The sequence below is a fragment of the Crocodylus siamensis genome, chromosome 11 (assembly GCF_052110815.1).
Source record: "Crocodylus siamensis isolate JL-2025a chromosome 11, ASM5211081v1, whole genome shotgun sequence".
Lineage (NCBI taxonomy): Eukaryota > Metazoa > Chordata > Crocodylia > Crocodylidae > Crocodylus > Crocodylus siamensis.
Genome location: NC_143405.1, coordinates 15,389,578 through 15,408,626, shown reverse-complemented (window position 1 = coordinate 15,408,626; position 19,049 = coordinate 15,389,578). Strand labels below are relative to the sequence as shown.

Below are 19,049 nucleotides of genomic sequence, written 5' to 3'. Positions count from 1 at the left end.
CCCTATGGCCGAATCTCTGAATCTTTTCCAAATCGATTTGGAAAGCCTAAAGCTTCCTTTGATTCGATCTGGATTCATAGATTCAGCCTCTGAATCATCCTAATCATCTCTCAATCTGAATCATGATCTGAAGCTTTGCACAGACCTACTAAATAGCTAAAGAGGCAAAGACATACCTGTGTCCACTGATAACTGGCTGGAAGACTAGACCTTCTTTTCCTTAATTTAGACCTGGCCATGAAGATCCTACTCATACCTAAAAATGAAGGCATTCAGCCTGGAGAAGGCTCCAGCTGTATAAAATGTGGTAGCCCATCTGCTTAGTAACACTGGTAGTTGTGAAGGAATAACCCCTGGTTCTCTAATCTCTTTCTTGAATATAGAGTCCAGATCCAGGTCTCTCTTCTGTTTTGGTAAGACTGGATTATCACTATCTGAGAGAATGGCTCTTTTTACATTGCTGTGGTGTGATCTATGTCTTAAATGATATTGGAAGGCTCATGGTTGCAGAGGACAGAATGTGCTGAGTAGCAGGACTATAGGTCCCACAAAGAGAAGGGAAAAAGTGGAGGTTCTTCAGTTTCAAAACTCATTACAAAATTTAACTCTTTAACTGAGCTTCCTCTTGGTTCTCTGTAACGAGCACACACTGTGCTCATCCAAGCTATGTCTCATAGGTTGGGAGGCAAGGTACATAGTAGGGCTTTTATTGTAGTTTTGTCTTGGGAAGTAGTCAGATAGTCCTGTCTTTGGATCTATAATCAACCTAGATGTTCAGATGCAGAATTTTTCACTCTTAGTTTATAATCTCACTCATGTTACCCTGAGTTCTTGGTGACCTCCAAACTCTCCTTTATATTCTGAATCTGATTGTGATGGACAACTATTTAAATATACTTAGTCTAATGCCCACCAATATTTTTAGAGATCTGGGTTTAAATTCTTTGGAGCAGGAATTGTCTTTGTGTTTTGTATTTGTACAGTACCTGGAGAGGGAATTTGATCTGTGACTTGTATTTCAATGGGCCACTGCAGTTCAAAAGAAAAATGATGATGACAGCACTCGAGTTTAAAAGGCTCCAAACAGTATCTTGCAATGGTCTGAAAATGAATCTTTTGCCATGCTGCGCAACGCTGCAATGGTGGCTAGTTGGCTACACATTTGAGGAGAAGGAAAGTGCAATGGTTTGGGGATAGCCTGGGTAATAGGACACTTAGAGGGTTTTTCCTGTGCTGCCTCCAACTCCTCTGTGACACTGGGCATGTCATATAGTTTCCCTATGCCCCACGTCCCTGTGTGTAATGGGGATTGTAGTATATCTCCGTTTCATGGAAGTGGTGTGAGGATAAATAAATTAAAGACTGACAAGTGCTCAGGTACTTAGAGAGTGTTGGGGCCATATAAGTATTTTAGATTGATTCCTCTGAAGAATTTTAATTATTGACCGCAGACATGCATGGAGCAGTGGTCTGATATGGTAGGATACATCCTGTGTTACAACAGCAGGCTAGGCACCAGGCAGGTAATTGCATAGGACCCTCTTGAACTGTCGGATGTTATTGGATTGTGTATTTTGGTGGCTTCATGACATGATTTCACCATCTATAAAGCTGACATGACTTTTATTATTCAAACACAGGGGGTTGGGGGCAATAGGAAGGGCTGAAGTAGTTTAGGTTTTACAAGGCTTGCTTGTAGCAGAAGCCCTTCCTCATTCCTCTGGCTTTGTTGGCCATGGGCAGCCGTGCACCATAAAAGCTGATGCTCTGGGTGCTGAAGAGGAACCAGAGCACATGTGGCTCAGGAATGCATGGCTGAGCCTGATTGCCCATTACGTAGTTAGGTGCTCTTGTATATATTACTGAGACAGAAGAGCATCTTTCCCCATGATAAAGAATGTCAAAGGGGAAGGAATACACTGGGAACCTGTGGCTAGGAAGGAGTAAGGTTATGATTTGGGGATATACCAAGAAACTTGGAGGTTGTTAGGCCAATCTTGCTTTTACTTTTCTGTTAAGAATGTGACAGTGGAGGAAGGGTGAGTGTTTCTAGAGGGGGAAGGGAGACCATGCATTTGGAGGAGTGGGCTGTAGAAGTGCAGGTGTTTGGCAGGAGATGAGAAGGAAACCTTTAGGCTGTGAGTAGTGCCTTTGTTATTATTCATCATCAGCCAAGCTGTCAAAGTGATTTTTCACATGGGACCTGTTTGACATGCTCAGCAGTATTTCCAGCAGACAGATTACCAGATCTTTTGGGCCCAGCCCCTATACCAGTATCTGCTTTCCTACTACACTGTTCCATGAGTGGTGTCATTTGGGCACCCTGCAGAATGGGTCTGGTGAAATGATTGAACTGTTCCACTCTGCTCCTGGGAAATGAAGTGTGTCCCTGTCATTTGCTGCATGGCATCAAGATTCCTGCAAAAATCCAGATGTTTCAGTGTAATGCATTTCCACTGCATCTTGGGTGATAGAGAGAAGAGGGTTGTCATTGCAAGAAGTGGTCAGAATTGATCAAAAGTCTAAGGAGTGGAGCACTTTTATCCTCAATGTTTAGGACTAGCAATGATCTGTTACTAATGGAGACAAAATTTTAATGTGTTACAAAGCCATCTTTGTGATGCTGTAGCTCTCTGTTTAAAGATGAGATCAAACCTAAGATCTGTAACCTCTTCAAATTTCAGAGCACTTTGGACTCATCTGCCCGGACACAAACCTGTCCCTTTGATCTTTGTGTCAGGTCAGATCAAAAAAACCGAGGGATAGTGGGTACCACCTCAAAATGTGCTTTTGGGAAAAACACTCATGTGACCATATGATGAACCCTTTGTTCCCTCCTTATCTGCTGACAAAACTGGTAGCTTTCCCAAGGCTGCAAGTAGTGTTTGTGTTAGGATTAAAACACTGCCAGTGACACCTATTCTGTTCTCTGATCTGCTTTAGAGTTACGCTTTTCTCTTTCCTGCATCTTGTAACACTGCTTTTGTTCAGAGTCGTTTTGTATTAAATTTCCTGCTTTGGCCTTGTACACGTGCATTCTGTCTAACGTTCCTAAACCTTCACACCTGTACGTATTGCCTGAAGCCATTTCTTCCCAGTCTTTGTGAGCCTGAAGTAAATGTTGGTATTGTTACTGAAGGGAGTACACAGTATCTGTAACAGGTGTCTGGAAATTGGATCTCAAGTGCTCTGTGGAAAGAGTGTGTAATGTTGCACTGAGCATCTGCTGAGCAAGAGATGGGCCTTTTAAAAAATAAATAAATAAACTAGGAGCCAGTGACTGGCCCAATGCTTTTAGCTAATTGCAGATGAAAAAAAGCATCTGGGAAAGAGGAAGCTGGGTCCATGAAAGGCTTCACTATTGATTGTACAGGCAAAAGAGATTTAGCAAAAGTCTGGTAATACCGTTATTTCAGCTGTACTGTAAAGGAAGGAAATAACCCGTGCCGACATGCATGCAAAATGCAGCGATGCACCCAAACTCCAGAACTGCAGGCCTCGTGTTTGCTAATCTCTCTCTCTCTCGACAGAACTAGAAATGTTCATTTCCCTTCAAGTCTTTTTCAGCGAACACGGACACTCCGCTCCTGTCGGAGGACGCGGGCTGGCACTCTTTTTGAGACAATCTAAGCTCTCACCTAATTGGTTCTGAAAAGTGTTGTTGCTGAGCATGAGGAAGAGAGGACTGGGGAGGCATAGTGAACAGCGTGACGTATTCATGGCATTCAAGGTTTTGTTGGCTTTTTGACTGGCCTTTTAAAGTTTCAGCCAAAAAAGCAGCATCTTTGGCCAGCCTTCTCAGCTACTGAATTGGCTTTTAAACCCCACGTTTGATTTTCTTTCAGACCATTGTTCCTTTCTGTTACTTGGCAAAAGAGGTTTTCTGCTATATATGACAGCCTGGAGGATTCCCTTTCCTAATGATTCTTCCCAGTTTTACACCCTTTCTTCACCCCTGAAGTCCCTATTAAGCCTCCGATTCCAAAGATTTGGACATAGCTCCTTTTGGATCCCTTGGAAGCATAAATTATATTTAAGTGTTGAGAGTGAATGGCATAACTCCACACTGCTACCACTGCTGGACACTGGATCCAGCCAGGCTGCAGCCCTGTGCCTGTGCTCTGCTGTTGGCACAGAAATCAAGAGGGGCATGTGCCCCCCCCCCCCCCCGCCCCCCCGGACACATTGTCAATGCTTAGAAGCATGTTTCAGCCTCCTGTGATATGGCCTGTTGGTCATTTGCTGGTCAGTAGTTGAGTATTTGAGAGGAATCAGGAGAATGATAAGGACACATCCAGTGCTTGCAGCTGTGCCATGTGGTTGGGAAAACAGTGCAGTGCTGAGGAGCTGGCAAGTAGAAACTTTAAGGGTCCTGTGTTGAGTGATCATGCAGAACAGTTGTGATTAGGTTTTTGAACCCTCTCCTTTCTCATGCTCTCTCTCTCTTATTTTTTCCAAGAGAAGCAACTGTTTCCATTTTTCTGGCATAAATGCTGACATTCAGCTTCTGACGAGTGTCAATAAGCATACAAGGCTTGAATTATTTTCAAAAGGGATCCAGATGCCCTTCGTGGCCCAAAACAGCTTTCTGCCTGGACTATCCCCAGCCTTGCAGATAAGCATTCCCATATTGCAGTGGCAGCAGCCGTGAAAATCAAACTGGTTTCATGTTGGATCCACTAACCCACAGTCTTCCTTGCTGGAGACTGAGTTGTTGTCTGTAAAGCAGCTTGCAGCAATCCAGAGCTGGAAGTATAGGAGCTCACTTATTGAGTTCTGATAGTGCAGGATATTGCAGAAAAGCAATAGCTGCACAGAGCTCTCCTGTGATGAATGCAATGTGTTGCTCCTGCTGCCCATTTTTGAAAGCTGTCTTCTTCCAAAATGGTTGGTAGAACATGTGTTAAAGAGGGTGAGGGACTTTTAGTCTGATCAGAACGTGCTGCAGAAATATATATTTGAACATAAATTGTTTCAAGATGACCATCCAGGACCCTGACTTTTAGCAGAATGAATGTTGGATGACTGCTGTGGTTTGGTTGGAGTGCTTTCCATTGAGTCTTGTCATGGGACTCGTGAGAAAAATAAGTCGCCATAGGGTAGGTGTTATTTTTCTCATGAACCAAAAACTGTGCAAGTATTGACCTAGTGGCCATTGGGGAGTTGTGGTGGACAGGTCCTCCTCAGAGTGAGACCTTACAGATATTTTCAAGGGTTGATGCTGGGTCTGAATACTGTTGATATTTAATAATGTTTTCAAGAAGGATGCTGGAGAAGTTTGCTGGAGCCTTGGAAGTATCAAATATGGATGAAAAACCATTATGGACTGTGAAAAATTGATTAAAATGCATCAATCAGCAGCACAATGACTGATGAAAAGTGATATGGACAAGTCTAGCATGGCAAAAATGTTCTATATGCCCACAGTATCTGAATCTTAGATGAAGACCAATATATCAGTAAGGGTGAGGATCTGAGAGGGCCACGGGTTAAGGTATGCACCTAAGAATGTACATCTGCAGCTGGCAAAGGAGACACAGAGGGCACGTCCACACATGCAAGCATGTGCACTTGTAGCAGCTGAAATAGAAGCAATGCAGATTTCAGCCGGGGTTTCTGCCTCAGTGCACGTGCTCAGACATGCACTTTGTTGTGAAGCAAATTGTGCCACTTGGGGCAAAATAACCCTGCCTAGCTCCTCCCGGATCTCCAGAGGGAGCTAGAGCCCTGGGCCAGTACCTGTGCTGTCCCCAGCAGTATAAAAAGCTTCCCTGTTCTGGCCCCGTAAGTACAAAAAGCTGCCCTGGCAAGTAGCTAAGGGCTACTTGCTCTCAGGAGCTTCTGGGGCCCAGCCAGTTGGTACCTGGGGACACTACCTCTTGTGCCAGCTGGACTGCTGAAGCAGCCCCGAGACTTCCCTGCACCCTTTATCCACTGCAGCAGTCTGGCAGTGGGGGCTGCTGCCTGGCTGTGACCTGCTACCTACCTGCCAGACCCAGATGAGGCATCTGCTCCTCTGGGCTAGCTGCCAGTGGGCTGTGGCTGCTGAGTTGGCCTTTGTGTGGCAGTACTGCCATGTGTGCCCCCTGCCCAGCCATGTGGTGGTCTGGTTTGAACTGTCAAAGCATGTCCTCCTGGCCCCAGTTGGCCAGGAGGTCAGCCACAGCCAGCTGGGTCCAAAGTGCCAGCTCTGAGCAGGCAGGGTCCTGCCACTGGCCTCCCTAGCAGGACTGCTGGTGTTCCCTACTGGAAAACTGAAAAATCCCCGATTAAAAAAAAAATCCCAAAGTCACTTTTTAAAATACCCCAAAATCCATGTCCCTCCACAATTAAAATAAAAGACCACTATAAAGAGACAGACAGACAGAGAGATAGTGATCAGTTGGGCAACGTTTTCTTGATATATCTACAGCGTTAAAGCAATTTGGAAAATTACCAGTGTTGCTATCATAATACTAAAGTGAATTCTAAATATATGTTTCGTAAATACATGACTATATATTTTGCTAACCCCACAGGGGCTATAGCGCCCCCCCCCCCCCACCAGGGGCTACCTCTCCTGCAAGGGCCCACATGCCCTGCCCCACCCTTGCTTGGTCCCTCAGCCCCCTGGATTGCTGCTCACTGGCTCCTGCAGCCCCCCCCCCCAATGGCTGCCCCTCAGCTCCCCCACTCCCCCAGACACACCAATGGCTGCTCCACCCAGCCCTATCCCCCACTTGTACCCCCAGCCCCCCATGGTTGCCCCCCCCCCCCAAGCCCAGTCTCCTGCACTTGAAAAAAAACTCAAAAAAACCTCTACTCACCGAGCAGGGGCTATGGGGCAGCAGGGCCTGGGCTGGGGCTGTCACCCTGCCCTGCATTGTGCGGATGGAGCCCCAGTGACCTCAATGGCAGCTCAGAGGGTTTTTCTACACTTGCTTAGATCATTTTCAAGCAAGTCCTGCCCACCTTCCCCCTCTTCCCATACTCCAAACTGAGAAATACATGAGAGGGGCTGCTCTGGGTGCCCCCTCTCCCTCTTTAGGGCCTCGTTGTTTGATGTGCCTGGAAGCAGACATTGAAGGTGACCCTGGACTTTTCTCACCTGCTTATTTTGGGGTTTGGAGCAAAGGGGTGCAAACAGGTGGGTGGGGTAGTGTGGCATAGTCTTAGCTGAGACATGCTGCTGCTATGTAACTTAAAGAGTTTTCCTACCCTGGAAAGAAAGTGTAGATCTATCACAACATGACTTCTAACTAGGGTTATTTAAATCAGTTCCTACCCAGTGTGGAGGCTCTTATTCAGAATTAAAGTGGCCTAGCTTAATTCACTTTGAAAGTACATAACGGTGACTGAATTATGGGCACTCTAATTTTGTGTAACAATATCCTCTCAATATTTTATTTTGCCTTAACTAATTCCCTTTAATAGCTAATTTGTGCTAACTATTCTAAGCATCACTGTGGAACAAGTCTTGGCGCATCAGGAAAGGAGTCAGAATCCTTAGAATAATACGAGTCCCCGGCCCCCGCCCTGCAAGTTCTGTGTTGTGTTTTTGCTGTCTCAAGATATAGTTGAAATGGGAAAAATCTTGAGAAGAGTCAGAAAGTAGCTTGAAGTGATATAAAACATGGATAAAGGTACTGAAAATTGGGCAAAGTTATTCTGGAAGCTAATCGGTCCATAATTTTTTAACGATTCCCCATAACTAAAGGCAAGAGGTTGTGCTAGAAAGTGAACAGCTGGTAACTTTAGAACAAAAGACCACATTGCTTCCTGCAAAGTATACTCTACCTTTAGGAATTTACTGCCAGAAAAAATTCAAAGGCTCTTCTATACAAGCTACTTTTATGATTGTAGTAACTTTGGTTAGTTGTGCAACCTGAGACATTGATGGAGTTAATCAAATCTCATGCCCCAGTCCATAATGTTTTCCCCAGAGAGGGAATCAGCAGGGAATTTTTGCTCCAGTGTTCAGTTGGGCTTTATTACAGCTAGGTAGATGCTGCAGATATGTAGGCTGTAGTGTGTGCGTCACTTTGCCATGAAGCATTGTATGCTGGCAGCTGCCAGAGGCAGGGTATAGGGGTCTGGGTCCATTCCTGGGTGCCGTCTGATCACTTGGTGTTCTCGTGAAGAGTTTCTAGACTAATTGCTCTTCTTTTCTGCTGCCTGCAGCGCCTCCAAGCAAAGTGCCCTTATTTCCTTAAAATAAAACAATCAAGTGCTCTCTCCTCCTGGCTTTTGGGATAATTGGTCAAACTGAATTCAGGGTTCAGCTCTCCCATCATTTTTTTCTTTTTAAGTTTAATGAAATCAGCTCAAGCATGGGGTGAACCCGAGCTCGCCATTTCAAACGGCACCAGGCAGAAACCCTGGCTGCGCTCCAGCCACGTTGAAGCCCCTGAAAAGTTGTTCTGAATGAGTTTCTGAGGGAAATGAGACTTGGCTGCACAGGGGCCGCAGCCTACCTCTGACAGACTGTCAAGGATCTTGAGCATTTGCTCACATTAATCAATTTGGGATAAACTTGAAAGGGACCGAGATGCTTGGTGCAGCATTAGAGCCACTTAAATTTAGCCGTCCGTCATCTAGCAAAGAGCCCCACTTATTATTAGAAATATTTCCATCTGTTGAAAGCCCTCTGTTTAGTTTTGTAAAAGAGTTCTCTCAGCTTTTTCCCCCTTTTCTCCCCATCTGTATCAGAAGTATAATCTTTGCTGGGGAAAAGGTTTCCCACAGCTCTGAAGACTGGCACTGGGTAAACAGCCTGGTGTTCAAATGGAAACCCTGTCCAGTGATGTTTGAAAAGTAAGGCACGTTTTTGCCTTTGGGCTAGGCTAGGGTTTGAGGGGACCTCACTGTATCACCTGCTAATCCTCACTGGAGACCAGTGCAAAGTGAGAATGGGTGGGATAGTAGAAGGGACTGACATCTTTCTGCTGTCATCTCTTGCCATTTGTGTTGCTGAGATCACTTCAGCAAAACTGATGACTTGGATAGATGTCCTAGAAGGTGTTTCTGATGCTTCTCCAAACTTCCCTGAACCTTTCAAGAAGACTGGACTTAATGGCTTTTTTTAACATCTTTCTAAGTCACAAATAGTACGAGATCAGCTTTCAGCACTGGAGTTTGATGCTTTTTTTTTGTGGTGTTTTGTCCTTTTTTCCTTTGAATTGCTTGTATTTAATGTTCTTTAAAGGCAAAGGAGAGACTGAACTAAAAAGTGCAGTAACCCCCCCATGAGTGCCAGCAGGAGGGGAAGTTACTTACCAGCTTAGGTTCTGAGTGGAGCTGGTTGGAAAGCAGAATTGGTGTCACATGGGACATTGATATTTCAGATCGCTGTGGGATTTTTGGGTTTTTTTGGCCTAAAAGAAGGTACAAAGCTGAAATTTTTCATGAAACAGAAATTCTGAAAATTTCCATTTAAAAGACCTTATTGAAATGTTTCATTTTAATGACAATACAAAATGAATGATAATCTAAAATGTAAAATGCAATACAGGGTATTGTGTATGTAATTATTACATTTATATTCATCTAAGCCAAAAACTTTTCCTTAATTTTGGTTTGTTCCACTGAAAATCAGTGTATGTAGCAATGCTCTTGTGTGTGTTGTGCTTGTGCCCTAATCACTGTTGGAATAATTCGTGGATCTTTCTGATGGACTCTCTTTTCTTCTCCTTCTAGCAATCTTCCTTTTACCAGCTTCTCTATGCAGGGTGGCCGGTGAGTATGTTGCTTACGTAAAGTCTACGTAGGAACGTCTTGCCTGAAATAGTAGATCAAGATGAATATTTGTCTTAAAGAAATGCTATAGCTCAAACCAGTTATAGGTTTGACCCAGAAATTATTGGGTGAAATTCTCTGTCCTGCATTATGCAGGAAGTCAGATTAGATGGTGTTTAATGAACCAATCTTTAAAAGTTGGAGCAATACCAGAAAAGCGCATCACAGAAGGGTGAAGTGCCTCAAACTTCCCTGTGCATCATAGATAAGCCTCAGACTGAAGAATGAATGGAAGCAGGAAATGGACAACCCGGTGTTAAATACCATAGAAGTTCTGTTCTCCAGTGCCTCTGCTGGGTCCTCCTTTTTCATTTAGGTAGAAATGAATCTCCTTTTTATCGTCTTAAATGCTCTTTCTCTAACCATTTCATGGAGTTTATTTTCACCTTTCTCTCCATCTTCTAGCCATGTAGCACTGACCATTACTTAGCCACTTTTGGAATGAGCCTTCTTCTCCAGAGCTTCTCTATATTACATCCTGTACCATGTCTCAGTTAAAGCATATCTTTCCCTCGGTTCATTAACTCAGTGTGAAGTTTCTAAATGGGACAGAAGGGTTTGAACCTGGAATCTCTATATCTACAATCATGAATCCTGAGTACCTGAACTAAAGAACCCAGGTTCTTTGGCTCCAAAGACTATGCCAATGTCATAAATCCCTATGCAAGGAATAGGCAGCAGATGGTGATGAATCAACTTAGTGGGTTAGCATGGGTTACATTAATTGGAGTGAGAAATTCAAAAGTATATTCTGTTAACCTGTATAAAATGCTGTAGGTGCCACCAAAACATTTTGGGATATATTTCAATCAATGATTCTGTAACAGGACCTATGGGGATGGGGGTAGAGAGGGGCAGGATTTGAACAGAAAATTATAAAGAGGATGGTGATAAAATAATCTGCCTGTCTTCAGGGGACAAGACAATAGGTAATGGTTTGTAATTTCAGCATTGAAAATGTAGTTGGGTATTCAGAAGAACTTTCTGTCTATGAGGAAAATTAAGCCCTGGAATAGATTACCTAGGGAGGCTCTATGGCATCTCCATTCCTGGAAGTGTTTATGTACAGATTGGACAAATACTTGAGCTGGAATGGTTTAAACATAAATTATCCTTCCATGAGTAGGGGGTTGAATTAGATAACCCCATGAAGGTCCCTTCCAACTCTGTCTTCCATGATTCTACCACAAAAGCACAGGCCATATGTCATAAATCCTCCAAGAAAAACTTCCAGATTTCTTTCGTGTGATCCTTTCTTTCCAAATAGTTTGATACCTGCACATATTTTACTACCTATTTTGTTTTAAATCCAGAGACAGCCAGGACCTCCTGGACCCCCAGGACATCCAGGAAAGCCAGGATTAACAGTAAGTAAGGGGGGGGGGGTGGAAATCCTTTCACATTTTCCCAAGCCAGCTGAGTCCTCATAAATGTCCCCTCATATGTTTCTGCTTTCACTGTATAAACTTTTTAAGGCTTTTTATTGTTTAGAACTGCTTGAACAATTTAGGCCTCAAATTTGATTCCCCGATTTGGTTGGTTTTCATAAATTGGTTTGCATGAACTTATTTGCCTACATGTTTTTATAGCCACCGAAAAAAAGGAGAAAGGCCATAATTATATAGGTCCTACACAACCAGTCTTTGTGCTGACTCTGGCTGCAATTAGCAGGTAATACCCCAAAGGTTGTTGACCTGTCTGATAATGCCAGCACACAGACAGGAAAGCAAGATAAGTGCTTTCAAATCAACTTGAATTAGAAATAGAGATAGGGAAGCAGATTGAGACTACATAAGAGGCAACTTCTGCCAGTGAAATTAAACTGGACAAAATTGGGGAAGAGGCACTTTATATACTGGCTTCCTGAAAGTATTATTAGCAGTAGAGGGAAGCTTTTAGCCTCTTGCCCCCGCTGGCGTACTGGATGGTGTCCTTGTCATAAAGTAGGTGAACACTGGCAGAACAGCAAAGCAAGGTCTGTCTCTGTAGAACATGCAGAGAGCTTTGATGCAGATCACTCTGTCATGAAGCCTTTGACTGAGGTTTCCAATGGTACCTTTGTGTATTGTTCATTGTTTACCCTGTAATGGTATCTTTAAATGAGGCTGAAAGGCCCCACATTCTTTCAGCACGGTAAATACTGCAACGTGAGCCAGGCTGGGTGGGGGAAAGGCTAACTTGCATTGATTTCACCTGTGTGTGTGCAGGGTCCACCCGGATATCCTGGGGAGCCAGGTGAAAAAGGCCAGCTGGGGTACGTGGTAAGTGCAGGCTTCATAAATCTACAGGCATGAGTTTGTGCTGGCATGCTCTACGTCCAGGAGATTGCAAACTGTAGGGCAGTCGGACGCATTCTGGTGTCAGGCTCCTCTGTACAAAGGACCTTATTCAGAGGTGCTGAACATATGCAGCTCACAGTACAGTCACTGGAGTTTTGGGATCTTCTTACGGGGAAAGACCCCGAGGTCTCTAAATGCGTGTTAGAGATATCTACAAGACAGTCCATTCATGGATCTGAGACCTTAAACCCGTGTAGCAGGCCCATATGTCTGGCCCACTCCAGAGACCTCAGCTGAAAGTTTCTACGCTATCTAAGATTTGGATGTCTGATATGCATTCAGATAGAAGGGAGCTGAGTGTATGAATCTCCTAGGCACCTTGAATTTCAACCCTCTCCCTTCCTCCCCACCACCATCTTATTTAATGTGTACCTGGTTTGTGTAAAGGGGACTGGTCTTTTCTGAGTTAGCAATACTGTTCTCTAAGTGACTTTGCCCCTCACCAGTCCTCAACTGCTTCCGACTCACCTTTTCCTGTGTAGCCTCCACTTCCTCCTCACAATGACCAGCCCCCTCCAATACACCCATTTGTCTCAACTGCTACAAATCCAGTTTTTGTGTTCATATGGACCAGACTTTTTCCCTGAACTCATTGCTGCTTTTTGGCAATATGCCTAAGAGTGTCATTCATTATGACTCCCCTGTTCTTATCTCCAGAGCTCTCCCTGTCCTTTGCAGCCTCTGTCCCCAGCATTTCCAGTGACACCATCCAACCCACCCCTCACACGCCTTGTGGGAAGGGGCTTTGCTTCCTCATACCCTTTTTTACTCTCACATTCTCTTTTTCCTCTTCTCTCAAAAGAATCAGTTTTCCCTTCCTTTTGCTTCTGCTTTGGAGATGAGCATTTACGTGCATTTAGTATAGAGAGGAGGGAGATGTATTATAATCCTGGTGATCGTCGATTTAAATTGTTAGCAGATTGTCCGTACAGAGCCATGAGGAGGAGCAGGCCTCTAGATATATTTTAATGTGGTGCTTCAGACCACCGTGGAGACCGACAGGGAGCTCAGCCTGTCTCCGGTGCACAAATGGAGAAGCTGACGTCCCGCAGCTAAGCCCTAAATGTCATCTCTGAGTCTGAAAGAGGTGTCCAGACAAAGCTGGTGTCTCTTGGGCTTGCGAATGTTGAGCCCAAAGCCAAACGAGCCTGAGATTGGCTGGCAGGGGAACTCTATCAAGATTTTGCTCAGATAAACCCTGTGAAGTTTGGTGGATCTGAACTACTAAACCCTCTTGTGCTTGCAAACATTAGGGTGGTCACTATTTGCAGTACTGATCCCTGACACTTAGAGTCAGTGCAGGGAAAAGTGAGCTGAATGTATTTTCTTGAATCTCCATGGTGCTGCTAGCGGCTGTGCAAAAACTCAGTTCAGCCCACAGAGGCACTGAGACAAGGAGCACACAAACATCGCCAAAGCTTTTTGCAATATGAGATTAGACAGCAGAAATGAAGGCTCCATTTCTTTTTAAGCCCTTACCAAAGTGTGTTGTCACAGCTTTATCATTCCAAGCCCTAGGAAAGGAGCTGCTCCTTGCACTAGCTGTTGAGAGACGGGCTGGAAGAAATGAGGGAAGATATCTAATGCCTGGGCCCATTTGGGCTGGTGAAGAAAGGGCTCTAACAAAGTGACCAGCCGCTATCAGAATGGAAAATCAGAAATCTCTTTGGGGCAATGTACAGACCATGCGTGCAGCCTGCCTCAAGATGTCTCCTGTTTCAGGAGAAGAGAGGAGGGCAGTGTTGGGGAATACAGTAGTGATACATGCTGCCACAACACCGTGTGTATTACCAGCTGCCAACATCTGGAAGGTTTCACCGCTCATGCTAAGGAAGCAGAATATAAACATTTGTGTCTGTCAGTGTAACTTAATCAAAAGGCACCAAAAGTTATTCACCCATTTGTGTAAACAGGATTTGCAAGGGGGGTCAGCAATTCATGGAGGGATTAGTGCAGAAATGAAAAGGAACCTTTTCCCCCCTCTCCCTCAGAGTGCAGCTGTGTCCCTGATGTATTTTGGAAACAGGTCTGTATCCTAGGGAGGGGAAGGGGGTAGGAATAAGCTCCCAGCACTGGCTATCTCTGAACAAGACCAAGCTTTGCAAGGGGAGCTAAGTTTTGAGTTGCAGAGATTTCAAAGGGAAGCTAAGCTTTAGATTGCAGAGATTTGAATAAGCTGCTTTGTTTTGTACTGGCCTCACCTTCTCAGCTGCCGTCTTTATTTCTGAATCCTCTATCTTTTTCAATCTGCTCTCCCCACACACACCGGGAATATATGGTGTTGTGTGCCACACATGTAGAAAAGACCTGTTCTTTCTCACTTCCCAGAGACACATGATTATTTTCCGGAGGCCTAGACTCAACAGACTGAGGAAGCCTCAGTCAGGCCTGACTACATGGGACTAATCCTGAATTCCCTTGCCCTCCTGCCAGCAGCGCTCCCATTGGTTTTGGGGAGTTCAGCAATATTCCCAACCTCTGGCAGTGGATTAGTGCCCTGGGGAATAAAATCTTGTACACTGCCCATCTCTAACATGTTGCTATCAGACTGATCTTTACATGCGGACACACAATATGTTGACTCTGCAGTAAAAGTGGAGCCAGTGCATGATGTACAGTCTTTTTGGGGGGGGGGGGGAGTCACTCCACTGTGGGGCAAAGGTCCCCCTTGGAATGTGTGTAACTAGAGACCAAAGTAAATTATAATGGCACACCAGTCATGTGCCTGCTTCTCAAGCCAGTGTCATCTCAGGGAAACCTTTTGCTTACTTCAAACACCTTTCCCTGCCACCTAGTAGCAGGTGCTGTAACAGTGCTTGGTTTGGGCAGCTTGGCTGGGGAGCTGATTGTACATCTGTTACTTAGGACAGAGTAAATGTTACTGGGGAGCAAAATCTGGGGCATATTACTTCATAATGATCCTGCCCTGTGCCCACATCTTTTGGCTCTGCAAATCTTAGGGGCAGAATCCTGTTGCTAACCCAAGGCTCCAGTAGTCGGTACTGGATGGCACGAGTGGGAAACAGTGCTGCTGTGTTTGTATATAGTTGTGCAGGTACTTATCCATACTTGTACCCTGCATGCTTTCCAGAGTGGGGTTGCTCTTTCTGTTCTGTGTTTATATGCCCCTAGCACAGCAGAAACTTGGCCCATCGCTTGGACTTCAAGGTGGTACCACAATACAAGGCCATAACGAACTTATTTTTCAAGGGAGTTGCCTGATAAGATTGCAGACCCACTGGCCATCATCTTTGAAAACTCACGGCAATCAAGAGAGGTCCTGGATGATTGGAAAAGGGCAAACATAGTGCCCATATTTAAGAAAGAGAAAAAGGAGGATCCAGGAAACTGCAAACCAGTCAGCCTTACCTCAGTCCCTGGAAAAATCATGGAGCACGTCCTCAAGGAATCCATTTCTAAGCACTTGCAGAAGAAGAAGCTGATTAGAAACAGTCAGCATGGATTCACCAAGGGCAAGCCATGCCTGATCAATCTGATTGCCTTCTGTGATGAGATGACCGGTTCTGTGGATGTGGGGAGACCGGTGGATGTGGTATATCTTGATTTTAGCAAGGCTTTTGATGCGGTCTCCCACAACAGTCTCTCAGGCTAGGAAGTCTGGGCTGGATGAATGGATTGTAAGGTAGATAGAAAACTGGCTGGAGCATTAGGCTCAGAGAGTAGTAATCAATGGCCCAGTGTCTAGTTGGTTGACAGTATCAAGTGGAGTGCCCCAGGGGTCAGTCCTGGAACCGATTTTGTTCAATGTCTTCCTCAAAGACACGGACGATGGCATAGAGTGCATCCTCAACAAATTTGCAGATGACACCAAGATGGGGAGGAGGAGTAGATACAATGGAGGGTAGAGCTAGGATTCAGAGTGACCTAGACCAATTGGAGGACTGGGCCAAAAGAAATCTCAGGAAGTCCAACAAGGACAAGTGCAAAGTCCTGCACTTAGGACAGAACAATCCCATGCATCAGTAAATGTTGGGGGCTGACTGGCTGGGCAGCAGCTCTGCAGAAAGGAGCCTGTGGGTCACAGTGGACAATAAGCTAAAAATAAGCCAGCAGTGTGCCCTAGTTACCAAGAAGGCTACTGGTGTACTTGGCTGCATTGGTAGGTGTGTTGCCAGCAGGTCAAGGAAAATTATTATTTCCCTCTATTCAGCCCTGGTGAGGCCACATCTGGAGTCCTGTGTCCAGTTTTGAGCCCCACTCCGCCCACTGCAGAAAGGATGTGGACAAATTGCAGAGAGTCCAGTGGAGGGCAACCAAAATGGTGAGGGGGTTGGGGGGCACTTATGAAGACAGGCTGAGGGATCTGGGTTTATTTAGTCTAGTGAAGAAAAGACTGAGGGGGGATTTAATAGCAGCCTTCACTCTCCAGTTTGCCCACCTGAAGGGACTTTCAAAAGAGGATGGAGCTGGATTGTTCTCAGTGGTGGCAGATGACCGAACAAGGAGCAATGGTCTCAAATTGCAGCAAGGGAAGTTTAGGTTAGATATTAGGAAAAATGTTATTACTAGGAGGGTAGTAAAACACTGGAACAGGTTGCCCAGAGAGGTGGTGGCATCTCCGTCCTTGGAGGTTTGTAAGACTCAGTTACACAAAGCTTTGGCTGGTATGATCTAGTTGGGGATGGTCCTGCTTTGAGTAGGAGGTTAGACTAAATGACTTCCTGAGTTCCCATCCAACTTTCATTTTCTGTGATTCTGTGAAACACCCCAAATGTGTGTTAGCGATGGGCTGTTCAACAGGGCATATGTCTACACTGGAACTTGACCCTCACATCCTGAAATCCAAATTACACCAAAAGAGAATCTCCAGTCTCCTCTCTACATGCTCCCTCCTGCTCTTTTTCCACTGCCTATATACACCTCTCTTCTCTGTGCCTTCTGTGCTGGGTGCAGTGCGTCTACCGTGTGTTCCAGCCCTTCTTCCATGTGCAGGGTTCAGAGCATTAATTGTGTTGGAACAAGCAGACATATCTATATGGCTTTCTCTCCAACCTCCTCACTTTCCCTGGGTGCACCACAGGCCAGCTGAGCAGATGACTCGGAGCAGCCCTGGGTACACATCCCAGTTCGTGCAGTTCGTCTGTCTTGGAAAGCCTGAGAGCAGCATTAGGATGGGGCACTTGGGGCCACTCCTGAGCTGTCTACTCTGCCACTTGCCACCAGATTGGGACCAGTGAACAGGACTTTATTTTGTCAACAACAGACCCAGGGTCAGGAAGGAAGCCATGCAGACATGCCCAGAGGGATCTCAGGCTTGCTTGAGTTAAGGATCCTTGCGTTTATCTGCTTGTGGTTGGGGATGAGGGGGGACACTTGTCCACATACATCAGAACCTGGAAAAGCTTGGGTTTGGTTCAGACTGGGCCTGTTTTTCGTTTCGCCTGCTATTAGTTCACAGGTTCCTTGTCAGAGGGACCTCAAAGAAGATGCTGATAGCGAGCGGTGGGTAGGCTGGCACTGGGCCAGCTGCTCCAGGTGGTGCGGTAGTGGAGATGCTGAGCCAACCTCTGAGAGATGCAGCCTGCCCTACACCCAAAGCACTGCAGTGCCAGCAGTGAATGGGCTGAGCAGTCTGGCTCCAGCTCAGTTTTGACTGTCAAAGTTTATAATGACGGGTGCCCAAATGACCCTGAAGCGAACTCGTTGGTGACGTCTCTCATCTTTCCTTCTGCTCTTTTGCTGTCATTGCTTGCAGCACTTTTTTTTGTCTGTCTTCAGAGCTGCTGTCACATGTCTGGCTTTTTTTCATGGAAGCTGAACAGCTTGTTTTCATTCTAACTTTTCATTCCAAGTGACACCCGCTCCCCTTCTGTCCAGCACATGGGGAGCTGGACCAGGGACCTCCAAAGCTAAAGGCCTCAGCTGCTACAGCTGGAGCTTAAAAGTCAGGCCTTTCTAGCTGGGGGCTGTTACAACTCATATCCTCCGTGCTCAGATAGACCATATAGTCATACAAACCAATAGCAGAATCACAACCAGACCTGGGGACCATTGGTTTTTATTGCTTCTGCTTGTAACATTTCTTTGGTTTTGATGATATTATTCTAAGATGCAATAAGATCCACTGGACAGAGCCCTAGACTCAGGAGACATCCATTTTTTCCATGCCCCACTTTTGAGCAAATCATTTCACTCCTGCCTCCATTTCTTTGCACTACCCCATGTCTCTCTTGTCTATTTGGGTTCCAGGTCTTCGGAGCTAGGTCAGGGCTGCACATTGTATGTGTAATGTGTACAGCTCAGTGATTTCTGCTGAGGCCTTCCTTGAGCCACCAAAATAGAAATAACACTCATTGCACCCCAGAATCAACATTTAAAAGCAGCATTGAATAAAATGTTTCAACCAGACCTTCTTTCACTGAGAAGAGCAAATTTAGCAGCAGCAAGATGTTTCTCAATCTCATATTGATTGCACTGAATTCATTGTTTTGGGGAAGCGTAGAATCTGAAGAAACTGAGATGTTTTGTCTTTATCATTTTCTATGTGATGCATTTCACGTTTTTAAAAGGAAAGTTTTCCTGTTTCAAAATTTGCCCATGATTTTATTTTTAAAAATATCACATTTTAAAAAACATTCAAGATCAAAGTGAAACATTTTGTTTTGGGTGAGACCAAATGTTTTGCTTTGATTTGCAATTCCTTTAAAAATGTGGGGGGGGGGGGAACCTAATTTTGACTTGACCTATTTTTTTTCTCTAGGTTTTCCAGCCAACTGTAAAATTCCTTTATTTGTCTATATCTAGTTAACAGAAACAAGGTCAGAGAGTCAGAGAGTCTGTATAAAGTATTGCATGTATTAGAGAGCCTCTAAGTTCAGTGATCAGAAACAGATGTACAAGGCTTTTGCTTGGCCTTCTCCTAATGTATTTCTACTTCTTTTTTTATCATGTGGCTTCTGCTTTTTTTGGTTTAAT

At 45.0% G+C, this 19,049-nt stretch overlaps 1 protein-coding gene across 5 annotated transcripts in view; it reads left to right on the top strand.

Annotated features, from left to right (window-relative positions):
• Positions 1 to 19,049, top strand: part of LOC149855478 (uncharacterized) — a 233,254-nt gene that overhangs the window by 147,010 nt on the left and 67,195 nt on the right. For all 5 annotated transcript variants that reach the window (XM_090021385.1, XM_090021383.1, XM_090021384.1 and 2 more), the window contains 3 exons: positions 9,676 to 9,714; positions 11,088 to 11,141; positions 11,982 to 12,035. In XM_090021385.1, coding sequence (XP_089877511.1) covers positions 9,676 to 9,714; positions 11,088 to 11,141; positions 11,982 to 12,035 — 147 coding nt within the window. The remainder of the gene's footprint in view (positions 1 to 9,675; positions 9,715 to 11,087; positions 11,142 to 11,981; positions 12,036 to 19,049) is intronic.